Source organism: Mustela nigripes, chromosome 10 (genome assembly GCF_022355385.1).
Source record: "Mustela nigripes isolate SB6536 chromosome 10, MUSNIG.SB6536, whole genome shotgun sequence".
NCBI classification, from domain to species: domain Eukaryota; kingdom Metazoa; phylum Chordata; class Mammalia; order Carnivora; family Mustelidae; genus Mustela; species Mustela nigripes.
Window position 1 is genome coordinate 8,376,101 of NC_081566.1, and position 12,846 is coordinate 8,388,946.

At 35.7% G+C, this 12,846-nt stretch overlaps 1 protein-coding gene across 10 annotated transcripts in view; it reads right to left on the reverse strand.

Annotated features, from left to right (window-relative positions):
* The window catches only part of CEP170 (centrosomal protein 170), a 124,607-nt gene that overhangs the window by 57,087 nt on the left and 54,674 nt on the right, over nucleotides 1-12,846 (reverse strand). For all 10 annotated transcript variants that reach the window (XM_059412511.1, XM_059412517.1, XM_059412515.1 and 7 more), the window contains exons 4-7: nucleotides 11,812-11,893; nucleotides 1,822-1,877; nucleotides 1,564-1,726; nucleotides 364-498 (exon numbers count right to left, since the gene is read on the reverse strand). In XM_059412511.1, coding sequence (XP_059268494.1) covers nucleotides 364-498; nucleotides 1,564-1,726; nucleotides 1,822-1,877; nucleotides 11,812-11,893 — 436 coding nt within the window. The remainder of the gene's footprint in view (nucleotides 1-363; nucleotides 499-1,563; nucleotides 1,727-1,821; nucleotides 1,878-11,811; nucleotides 11,894-12,846) is intronic.

Below are 12,846 nucleotides of genomic sequence, written 5' to 3' on the forward strand. Positions count from 1 at the left end.
CTATAAATCTAATGAAGCACACAAAATTAGTTTGTGCCTACTATTTTGGTCTAATTGAAACATTTTAATAATTATTCCAAATTATTTTAAATGCCCAATTACATTATTAATCTATTTTTCAAGTTTTAATCTCATATGTTAAAATAGTATTTTAAATAAAAATGATACTCGAATTAAGACTTTATGTGAGAATCATATGTAATAAACTTACAATGACAAGGTCACTTAAGACAATCACAACATTTTTTATTAAAGATTAGTAGATATATATATATCTTTTTTCAGGGTTGTCAGATTTCTGCTTAGATTATAAATTCTTCCCAAAATATCCGCTGAAATGTCATACTCTGAGCTTTTCCTTACCTGCTGTTCCAGCTTCCTGAGTTTTTTCTTCAGGTTTGCCATTTGACTTGAGAGCCCTTTTCTCCTCCACTTCATCATCCCCCCACCAGGATGGCTGCCCATATAAGGGAGTACCACGAGGCATGGCAGAAATATCTGGAAAGGGGCGAAAAAAATCTGCCTAAAGCATATGAAACACAAAAAAAAAAAGACTTTTGCAGACTGCTAGAATTGCCTGGTTAATTTATTAAATGAAAAGAAAGTACAGTCTAGGTAACTGAAAAGTACTCTAAGTTGAAAAACCTGTTATTTGTTTAAGACCCTATTCAATGCTGGACATCACTAAATAAACGAAATTTTGCACTGGTGAATATCTAAGTACGCAAACTGCGTTAGCCTAATAGCTTTTTTGTGAAGGTAGAATCAGTTTTTTGGTATATAGAAATGGCTTATCAAGTAAGTCTAAATAAAAAAAACAAAACTAAATTTTGGTATGAGTGACCATTAAAAATATTTTTAAAGCCTAAGGGCACTGCAGAGTAACTAAATTTAAACTAGCTGTTAATGTGACTAGCAGGTTTATATCTGAGCAAATTTGGTAATGCCTATTAGTTTAAAAAATTGTTTTTGTATAAATGGGATTATTTATCTAGAGCAGTTCCTGGAACATGATAAATATAATGATGATGATGATGTAACCTCACTGGGTATTTCCTGTTAATTCATTTCAGTTATTATAGTTCAGAAAAAGCATAAAACATGAAATAATAAAAATAGTGTAAATGACCATATTTACCTCCTTCAAATATTTAAACATATTTAACACAACTACCTATAACAGCCACATATAATTACGTGTTATATAACACTTTCTAATGAGGACACTGGCTGCATTAAATCCCTCTCTAAAGTTGCATTACTTTTTTAAAAAGATTATTTATTTATTTTTTGACAGAGATCACAAGTAGGCAGAGAGGCAGGCAGAGAGAGAGGAGGAAGCAGGCTCCCCGCTGAGCAGAGAGCCTGATGTGGGGCTCGATCCCAGGACCCTGGGATGATGCCCCGAGCCGAAGGCAGAGGCCCCAACCCACTGAGCCACCCAGGCACTCTAAAGTTGTCATTATTATAAACTGATATGGACATGGCCAAGTTCTGCAGAACAAAGCACGTGCTTTCTTCACATTCAAGCAGAAACACGGTGTTTTCCAGATGCTCACTCACCCAGGGCCTTCTCCTCAGGTCGCAGTGCTTCTGTGGCTTTGTGCGGCACATCTGTCGAAGTATCTGCCAGCTTTGCATCGAGGCTTTTGGCACATGCAGATTTGGATAATTCTGATTCGTTAGATTTTTGGGACAACTGAAGCTGAATGGTAAACTTCTCGTGCTACAGAACATTTAAAAATGAAAATGAAACATCTAGGAGTAAAATCAACCCTAGTAAATGACAGGTTTACAAAAGAAATGAGGAATCATTTTTACCTTTAGTGCTTCTTCAGGGACCCTCATTTCTCCTCGTACTACAGTGAAGAGATTTGTATGTAAACAGAGCTAAGGAAGAATATCATTTCAAAATTCTGATACTCAAGCTTTAAATGATCAAAGATAATTTTGAAATTGCCCTACTTTCAACAGGTAATTACAATGGAAGCATTATATTCCCCTTAAGAGTTAAATGTTATAATACGCCCACAACCATAAAGACTTTAATTTTTAAATACTTAGAGAAAATATAAAATCTAGCAAGTAATTCCCAACTTAATCAGTAATGGCCTTCAAGAAGCAAATAGCTGGGTGATTAGACCACAAAAGACATTTTCAGTTCTCACAAACAAACAGTATGACTGCAAAGAAAAAGCACCTGGGTCAAATTATATTGAGTTAATCACAGTGATGTGAAAGGAAGTATCTCATCAGTGATTACCCAACAGTAAATCCTAAGAGAACTGGATTACTCAGACTTTATAAGCACTGATAAAAATGAAGTTTATTTTGAAAGTGCAGAAGAAATGCTATAATTATGGTCCTTACAGCAGCCACAATCGCCCCTTTCCTCAGGCGTTTCAGTCAAGGTCATATTACATTACCAAACAACTGATTCTATACAGATTAGACCCAAGTGCTAGATAAAACGAATGCTTTCATCATTATGCCAAAAAGAACAATGCCTCTGTATATTAAAGAATATCTTTCACTACACAGCAGAGGTCACATTTCCCACCATTACTTAACCCTGTACTGAAAGGACTTTTATAACCATGTACTAATAAATCCTATTATCCTTTACCAATTCACAGCATCCTATGACTTCAAGGGTAAAAAGCTATAATTATCACAAGTGCTTGGGGTAAAAATAGTTCCCATGCCTAAGGAGCAGCAAACTTGCAAACAAGTATTTAATTTACATTTCTATTCATTAAAACAATAAAAACTCAGAATTTTTGTGGAGTTGTAAAGAGCTGTGGGGAATACCCGGTTTAATTCCACAAACTGGTCATCTTATTCTATATATAGGGACTTGAGGACTGGAGGGGTAAAACCCAAGACCAAAATCTAGTCAGCTGAATCCCAGTCCAGGGTTCCTATAGCTGTGAAATATGTGAAATACTAGAATTTTCCTTTTTGGTTTTGTACACATGCTGGTACCGTACTTCCTGATATAGGTGAAAATACATACTTTGTAATAATTTCATATTTCATGAAAAGTAAGTCTAGTAATTTTGTTTTACCCCCAGGAAACTCATTAATAGTTGGAGAAGATTTACAGCATTCCTATATTTCCAAAGGAAAACAGTGTCTCAAAAAAACTGAAAGCCATTTCCACTTTTCCAGTGGGAAACACACATGACCATAGCCTGCTGTGAGGGTTTTCTGGGGGCTTCAAATTTACTCTGGGGAGGGCTCCAGGCTATACTCCAAGGCTAGTCTGGGGTACTGTCTTTAGACTCAAGACTCCTTTAAGATCAGGGACAACTGGAGAGAGGCCACACTTCTTGGGGTCAGATACTTTACCTTCCAAAATGGTTTGAGTGGAACCAAACAGCTCAAGGATTCTCTTGTTTGGGTCATGAATTTGCCTGAGAACACTGGTATCACTATGAGATTTTGAGCCTGCCTTAGTCCTCACATTTGCCTCCAAAGTTATCATCATCCTCCTAATGGTACAGATGCAAGTTAACTATTCTAAAGTTGCTAATTTTAAAAAAATGACAAACTAAGATACAATTACTCATGTTATAAGTTAAAAATATACAATACAGTATTAACTAGTAATGTGGATTACATCTGAATTAAAAAGTTACAGGAAGTTTAAATTCTTGCTGATTAAACATCATATTTATGGGGTGCCTGGGTGGCTCAGTCAGTTGCATCTGACTCTTGATTTAAGCTCATGTCATGCTCTCAGGGACACGGGGTCGAGCCCTACATCGGGCTCTAAACTGATCATGGAGCCGGCTTAGGATTCTCTTTGTCTCCCTTTGCCCCTCCCCCTGCTTACATAGCCTCTCTCTTGAAATAAATAAAATCTTCTTTCTTTTTTCTTTAGATTTTATTATTTATTTACTTTACAGAGAGAAAGAGAGAGAGAGAGAGAGATTGCAAGAAGGCAGAGAGGCAGGCAGAAAGAGAGGGGGAAGCAGGCTCCCTGACGAGCAGAGAGCCGGATGCGGGACTCCATCCCAGGACCCTGGGATCATGACCTGAGCCAAAGGCAGAGGCTTAACCCCCTGAGCCACCCAGGTGCCCCAAAATACATAAAATTTAAAAAAAAATTCGTTTGTATGTTATTTTCCTATTTCTTTACATAAGGCTGTGTTATGGCTATTCTAAGTCATCCCTATGTTCAATTTATTCAGGAAATGTTTATCTAAAAGTGGGGTCAAAGAAACTCATCTGCATACAAGTAATGCTCTCTAAGATCCTCTCTTTTACCCGAATGATAATTAAAGCTAACTAAAAGGAGAGCAAAATTTTAAACAGTTTTAGTTACTCCTAGGGCCTTAAAAACACCAAGTATCAGATATCATTGTAAACGCATCTTTCAAAAATCATTTAAAAAATAAAGTCACTAAGTTGTTTCATTGGGGAGATACCAAGCACTTACAGAAGAAATCCAATATTACATAGGAGCTTTTGCAGCTTTGGACAAGATTTCCAGAGTTTTAAGGTTTCAAAAAGTGCTATAGTCTTGAACAACTGAATGGGCATTAATAAAATGTTCTCTGAAAAACTGTATACTAAAAAGAATGTGATTCTCATAATGCTGAAGACACTGGATGTCACAATATATGAGAATACCTGAATAAAATTATTTTATATAGTGGAAGAATGGAAAAAAGCATTCATTTTCTCAATTTGCATATCTTATATGTGTGATTTAAAAATACACATATAAGAATACCCTTAAAAAGTCTCCTTAAGTTAAACAAAAACTTTTCTTTTTGGATCTTCTCCTTAGAAATATGGAAAATTTATTTGACTATATTCAATATTGAAATACACAATTATGCTAAAGTAGATTGCACACTGTATTGACAAGGCAGGTCCTAGGAGATGCCAAAGTTTTACAAAAAAAGTTGATGACAGAAAACCTTCCAAGGGGAAAATTTTATTTCTTCAGCAATTTTCTACTAGCTTACGTTTGTCTACACCTTTAGAACAGGGTATCATCTTATTTTGGTAGATAAATAGCTTGGCTAACTTTTAAAAAAAACCTGTTTTATAAGAACATAATTTTTAAACAACTCCTTTTAACTTTTCTTCTATGACATGACTTCTTATTTAATCACTCATCTCAATTTCTTAAATTTACTTCTTTCAAGCTTTGAGAAGTGTTCCCCATTTTTGAAATCTGGAAAGCTTGTTCATATTGTTGTGGATATCAATCATATTAATCAGGAAGAATCTTAACTCCTCTAAATGAAGAATCCTTGATTTTTAGTTATGTTTATCCCCCTCTTAATCATTTTTAGCAGCCATGATCCGGATTCAAGCATACAATGCTAAATGTAATGTTCCAAGTACAGATAAACCATAATCTTGAAAATTATGACAATGATTTTTACCTTGCTTCTAATATGATTAATCCAATAATTTTGTGGGCCACTGTTACAGGAATTGACAACTTCTTTGGGAAAAAGAACCTCATTTAAAGAATTAAGGTAGTAGATTCTTACACTTACTCATATGACTGGGATGGTAAGGATTTTGAGATTTATGTATTTAAGTAATGTTTAAATCATTTTCCACTGAACATGGAAACCATATCATATTCTGATTTTCCTCCTAGTTCACCTAGTTCTCCTAGATTGTGATTCTATCTCAATCTTTTTTAACTGGTTCCTTATCTCTCCTGCCTCTTCCTATTAGAATGTACCAGGTTTCAGTCCCTGGACTTCTCTCTTACCAACCTGATTCACTCCCATGAGTGATATCCCTTAGTCTTAAGATGTTAAATATTATTTAGACAATGGAGATTCCCAAACTGTTGTCTCTAGCCTACACCTCCTCCCCTGGATTCAATTTGTATATCCAGAATGGCCAAAATCAACTTCTCAGACTCCTGCTTCTGGCCAGGATGGAAAAAAGGAACCAGAGTTACTCTCCCATCTGAAGCAACCAAAAAATGGACAAAATATATAAAACAATGGTTTTCAAGACAATCAACATCAGGGAACAAAAGACAGTGATTCCTGAGCGAAGAGAAACCAAACGAGGTGAGTTTAATTACTGTCTCCAAATGACCACCTTAATAGAGCTTCCAGGTCACAGCACAGAGAGGGGTAATCTGGATGGATAGAGCCTGGCAGGCTCTCTGAGCTGTAAAGAAAAGAGGGCTGAGTCTGGGGAGGCCAAAGTGATTAGAGTTCACGGGAATGAGTACTCAAGAGCAGAGAGCTGCACAGAAGAGAGAATTCCACATGTTCTGAGGATATCTCTCAAGCATTCAGCTGAGTACTGATCAGTAACACACACGTGGGAGAAAACTACTACCTGGTCTGGGGCAAAAACCATCTAAAAGTACTACACATCACAGTGCCTAGTACACACAGACGGCAGGGAGTAGTGTCTGTTCCTAAAAGCCAGACAGGAAAACCTCATGAATCATGCGTCACTGAATAAAGGAGAGGACACAAATATCTCCTGTAAAGTGCCAGAGAGTAAGTATTTTAGACTTTGGGACCATGTGATCTCTTTTACAACTACTCAACTCTGCTGTGGTAGTCCAAAAGCAGCCACAGAAATATGTAAATGAGTGGGCATGGCTGAATTCCAATAAAGCTTGTTTACAAACATGGGCTGAAGGCCAGATTTGCCACTGGGTTTGCTGACCTCTGTAGTATACAGAAAGGTCTTGCCTCCGTAATGGGGAATATTAGTCTCAGACAAAGCTTAGAAGCCTAACAAATCTTAAAAACAAGACCCAAAGTAATAAAACTGTTTCCAAGTAACCCATGTCCCTGAACAAAGCTCAAAAATATGTATATGAATATAAAAATATGCCTACAATACTCCACAAACTCACAATGCCTGTCATACAATCAAAAATTACTCTACATGCAAACTAAATCAATTAAAACTGATGCAGAACTGACCCAGATGTCAACAAGGGTATCAAAAGTTATAACCATCTTCTATATGTTCAAAAAGCTAAGTAGTAGTTTGGGAGATATCAAATGCAAAATCCAAACAGAACTTCAAGAGATGAAATCTATGCTGCATGGATTAATGGCAGATTAGACACTGCAAAAAACAAACAAACAAAAAAACCCAGTAAGCTTAAAGACATAGCAATAATAACAATCCAAACTGGAACACAGAACCAATTTTTAAAAAATAATACATAAACAAAGTACCAGTAAGCTGAAAGACAATGTCAAGTAACCTAACAACATCTAATTGAAGGAACAAAATAATATCTGGAAAAATAACAGCAGAAGCATTTTCTAAACTTGATTAAAACTATAAACCCACAGATCCAAGAACATTAACAAACTCCAAGCAGGGGAAACATGAAAAAAATTACACCAAGGCAGATCATTCGAACTGCTCAAAACCAGGGACAGAGGGAAATAATACAAATGAGAATACAGTAGAGAAACTGGAAAAAAAAAAAAAAACGCACTGAAAAAAAACGCACTGAGAAAAAAGGCATGCCACCTACAATTCAATACCCAGCAATAATAACTTTTAATAATTCAGGTGAAATACTTTTCCAGACCATGAAAATGGAAAGATTTCATCATCAACAAAATCATACTACAAGAAACGTTGAAGCCCTGAACAGAAAGAAAATGACACCAGATGAAAACATGGACCTGTAAAGAGGAAGGAAGAGCATGAGAAATGATACCTACATTGATTTAAGATATGGGTACAATACGTATAAAGACAGAAGATATTTTTCTTATCTAAATCTCTAAAAGATAATTGACCTTTTACTCACAATGATGTAGTAAGCAGTCTGTAACACCTAAACATAAAAGGTTGACAATCATAACAAAGATCAGGACAGAAGAAATGGGAATTATACTACTATAAGGTTCTTATACTATATGTGAATTAGTATAACATCACTTGAAGATACAACTTAAAATTAAGGGTGTAATTATAAGTCTTGAAGCAACCACTAAAATAAAAAAGAAAAGAAATTATGGGAAAAAGAAGACTGATGGCACAAATATCAAGATGACAGATTTAAATCTAACTATATCAGGTGGCTCAGTTGGTTAAGTGTCCAACTGTTAGTTTTGGCTCAGGTCATGATCTCGGTCCTGAGACCAAGCCCTGCATCAGGCTCCATGCTCAGTGGGGAGTCTGTTTAAGATTCTCTCCTCTTCCTCTTCCCTCCTGCTCTGCTTCTCTCCCCCACCCCACTCACACTAAGATAAATCAAATCTTAAAAAATTAAAGTAAAATAATAAACCTAATTGCATCAATAATCACACTGAACGTGAAAGATCTAAATTCCCAAATGAAGGCAGAAATTACCGGATTGAATAAAGAAAGTAAGGGCAACTATATGATGCCTACTTTGAATGTAAAGACACAAACAGCTTAAAAGTAAAAGATGTTCCATGCTAACACTCATCTAAGTAAGTAAATAAAGCTGGAAAAACTATATCAATGTCAAAACAAACCATATTTTGGACCAAAGAACATCATCTTGAATAAAGCAATTCATTTTGTAATAATAAATTATGTCAATTCATCAAGAAGATATTTTAGCCCTAAATATTTATATACCTAACAACCAGGTTTAAAATTAGAAGAAGCAAAAACTTCTGCAAGGAGAAACAGACAAATCCACAATTATAGTCTGAGGTTTCAACACCTCTGTCTCTGTCTCAATAACTGATAGAACAAATGGACAATCTGTCGGAAAATACTGAAGATGAAAACCAAGTTGGTATAATCGACATCAATAGAACACTCCATCATCCCAAAACAACAGAACACACATTCTTTGCAAGAATACATGGAACACTTATCAAGATAGATAGATCAGGTATATTCTGAGCCATGGGACAAGTCTCAATAAATTTGAAAGGATCTGAAACATATAAAATATGTCCTCTGAGCTCTGTAGAACTAAATGAGGAGTCAATTACAGAAAGTCTCTGGAAAACATCCAAATTATTCTAACAAACTTACAGATAACCTGAATTCAAAAACCAAGAGAAATTAGTAAGTATTTTGAACGTTAAAGCAGTACTTAGGAGAAAATTTATAGAACTAAAAGACTATATAAAAACAGAAGGTCCCAAACGAATAACCTCAGCTTATATCTGGAAAAAAGAAATTAGTAAGAGAACAGAAATCAAAGAGAAAACAATAATAGATGAAATTCAGTTCTTTCTATTGTTGTGACATTTTAATAAATGGGATCGTTTTCCACTCCAAGGTATAGCAGTTTGTGGACTGGCTATCTATTAAGCTTAATTTTAATATGAATAAAGCACAATAATTAATTTTAGTCTGGTACAGCCAAATGTAAAACAAGTAAATATAACATAAAATTTGTTTTAAGACTTTCACCCCATGTAATAAAATACCTGCCACTGTAACTGTCCAATGTTCACTTATGTATGTTTAGTGCTCAAAAATAATAAGCAACATGAGATGCTATTTTAAAATACTAAAACTAACTGAGCCTACCCTGAGGATTTGGAATAGCAGCTCTGATTCAACACTGATTTTAAACCCTTAAACAGGGGGGCTCCTGGGTGGGTGGCTCAGTTGTTAAGTGTCTGCGTTTGGCTCAGGTTATGATCCCAGGGTCCTGGAATTGAGCCCTGCGCTGGGCTCCCTGCTTTGCCAGGGAGCCTGCTTCTCCCTCGCCCACTCCCCTGCCTGTGTTCCCTCTCTCGCTGTGTCTCTCTGTATCAAATCAATGCTAAAATTTTTAATTAAAAAAAAAAAAACCCTAAAACAGTCCTTTGGAAAAAAACATTTGTCCCAGCAATTTCAGAAAGACATATTATGAGCTAATATTAAAAAAGGGAATAGGGGCGCCTGGGTGGCTCAGTGGATTAGGCTGCTGCCTTCGGCTCGGGTCATGATCTCAGGGTCCTGGGATCGAGCCCCACGTCGGGCTCTCTGCTCAGCGGGGAGCCTGCTTCCCCCTCTGTCTCTGCCTGCCTCTCTGCCTACTTGTGATCTCTCTCTCTCTCAAATAAAATAAATAAAAATAAATAAATAAATAAATAAATAAAAATAAAATAAAAAAGGGAATATTACTTCACTATTAAGAAATCACTATACAGGGGCATCTGGGTGGCTCAGTGGGTTAAGCCTCTGCCTTCAACTCAGGTCATGATCTCAGGGTCCTGGGATCGAGCCCCGCATCGGGCTCTCTGCTCAGTGGGGAGCCTGCTTCCTCCTCTCTCTCTGCCTGCCTCTCTGCCTACTTGTGATGTGTCTGTCAAATAAATAAATAAAAATCTTAAAAAAAAAAAAAAGAAATCACTATACAAACTGTAAAAGCAGGAGTGATTTCTCAGTAGTTTCTTCTCGATTTAAAAGTAAACAGCAGAGAGCTTTATGGAAACTCAGATTTCCTACCATTTTCTCATGTTTTGAAACAGCCAAGTTCAAAAGGATTAAGGACATACTTAAATTAAAAATACATTTGTATTCATTGTTTGATGAAACTTCTTTTGCAGGTGGAAAACGGCCCATGAATCAAGGCTTGAATGTTAATTCTTAATCATTTTATGTGATTCGTATTTTTAAAAGGATTTAAAACATACAATTTACAAGTATTAATACTTAATGGTTTCACTTTTCACATGTCCTTTTGTTCCACACGTATAAGGTTTATATATGCGCTACAAAAATGTTTTTGAAAAATTTTAAGTTAAATCTAAAAAAAACCCTAGTTATGCTTTAATACCATTTTAAAGTGTTAGTACATTTACTTTATCTAAGCATCAACTCCAGATCGCTGAGACTACATTGTCTATGCTAGAGAAAGTCTACTTGAGTTGCCAATACATTTAACCCATTCTTCAATACTGATGTCCAGGTACATGGAGTAACTTAAAAAATGAAAACACAAGAAAACATTCACTATAATGTAGAATATCTGTATTTTAATTAAAGAAGAGTCCTTTACTACAAAGCTTTGTGCCTCATATGAACAGAAATGTTTTATGGTTCTTCCATCAATCTTGTCCCCTCTCCTCACTAGGGGTTCTTTACCCTATGCTAAGAAGGACATGTCCCTGTTCATGTCCCTGTTCAGTTCTTAGAATCTTATTTTTATTTACTTAAACATTTTTATTTTTAAGTAATCTCTACACCCAACTTGAGACTCAAACTCACAACTCCAAAGTCAAGAGTCATATGCTCTGACTGAGCCAGCCAGATGCCCCTTAGAATCGTATTTTTAAAAACAAAAGAATCTTAACTACACGCTAATTGCATAATTAACTTAGCCAGGGAGCGCAAGTCTCAGGAGAAATAGGATACTGGAAAATCTGAATTAAATAGGCAACCGAGACAGAATTCATAAAATAGAGTAAAAGTATGAATGGGAAAAAAAGGGATAAATTCTTACACTCCTCCTACGAGGCTGATCTGTGCCATAATCATCCAAACAACAACAAAAAAATCCCTGAGCTGAGCTAATATTAAACACTCCTCTGTCGTCTCCTTGTTACATTCTCCCACACCCAAGTTGCATATATAATACCACTACAGGGAAACCTCTGCTCAAACTATATATAGAGAGTGGGGAAAAGCAGAGTCCATCAATTTTTCTAGGATTACTTTTAGGAACAGGCCAAAATACTGACACCCCCCCAAATATATATAAATACATAATATTTTTAAACATGTATTTTTGTATGGGAGGCCAAAGAGACTTCAAGCATGCCTCCACTGCAAACTCTTCATCTCAAGAAATGTTAATTTACACCAGAAAAGATTTTTGAATAAATTTGATGAATGTATAAAATCATATAAGGATATCATATCCAAATCTCAGCTTATCTTCAAGTTTCAGGGTGATATAAGTCTGTTCCGGAATCCTTACATCATTCACAAAAGTCTACAAAGAGAGAAAAAGGTGTCAGGTTATATATGGAGTTATTAATTGTTGTTACATTTCGGACAAAACAAATACTCAAACCTTATACTTAAAAACACATGCAATATGGTGGCTAACGCGGCTTGTGTACCATAAGATGTATGAATGCATCTTCTAGGCTGATAAGTGTCTTCTTACCACACCCTTAATCAATATCGTAACACCCCAAAAACCAGGCTACAGCGCCTCAGCCTACCGTGCGCCGCCAAGACAAAGTTAGGCACCTAAAAATGATGCTAAGTAAAGCTCCTAATTTGAAGCTGCCAAAAATAAATAAATAAAGGGAAATACTTAACTCTTGATAGATCATCAGGGTTCACTAAACTCAATTTTAGCTTTTTTGGACAATTTTAACCATGATGTTTGATATTTCATTACTTTCATTATTAGAATTCTCCCAAAGAACAAAAAGAGAATTTACTTCAAAAAAATGTAATAAAACTCGTATTTTCTATTTTACAATTGCTAGATGAGTCCTTGAGACCTTTCCACGACTCTAAGATATATTATGGGATCTCACTAACCTTATTTTTCCTGTTTCTTGAAACATTCTGCTATTTCATCAACCCATCATCATTTTATCACTACTCATCAGTGATTTCTAACTGTCAAAATGTCAAAAATGACCAAAATAATAAGAAAACAGGAGAATGGCATAGAACACTGCTATCCAGCAGAAGTAAGTGACACATAACATATATACTCTTAAGTTTTCCACTAGGCACATTAAAAAGGTAAATAGAAAGGGTGAAATTAATTTTAACACTGTATTTTAATCCCAACCATATACCCAAAATAGTGCCATTTCAACAAATAATCCATCTAAAAACCAACAAAATATTTCATGTTCTTTTTTCTGTCTTTCTGACTGGTCACTTCGTGTGCGTCACTGACTCGCGGCTGCTGCAGTGGGA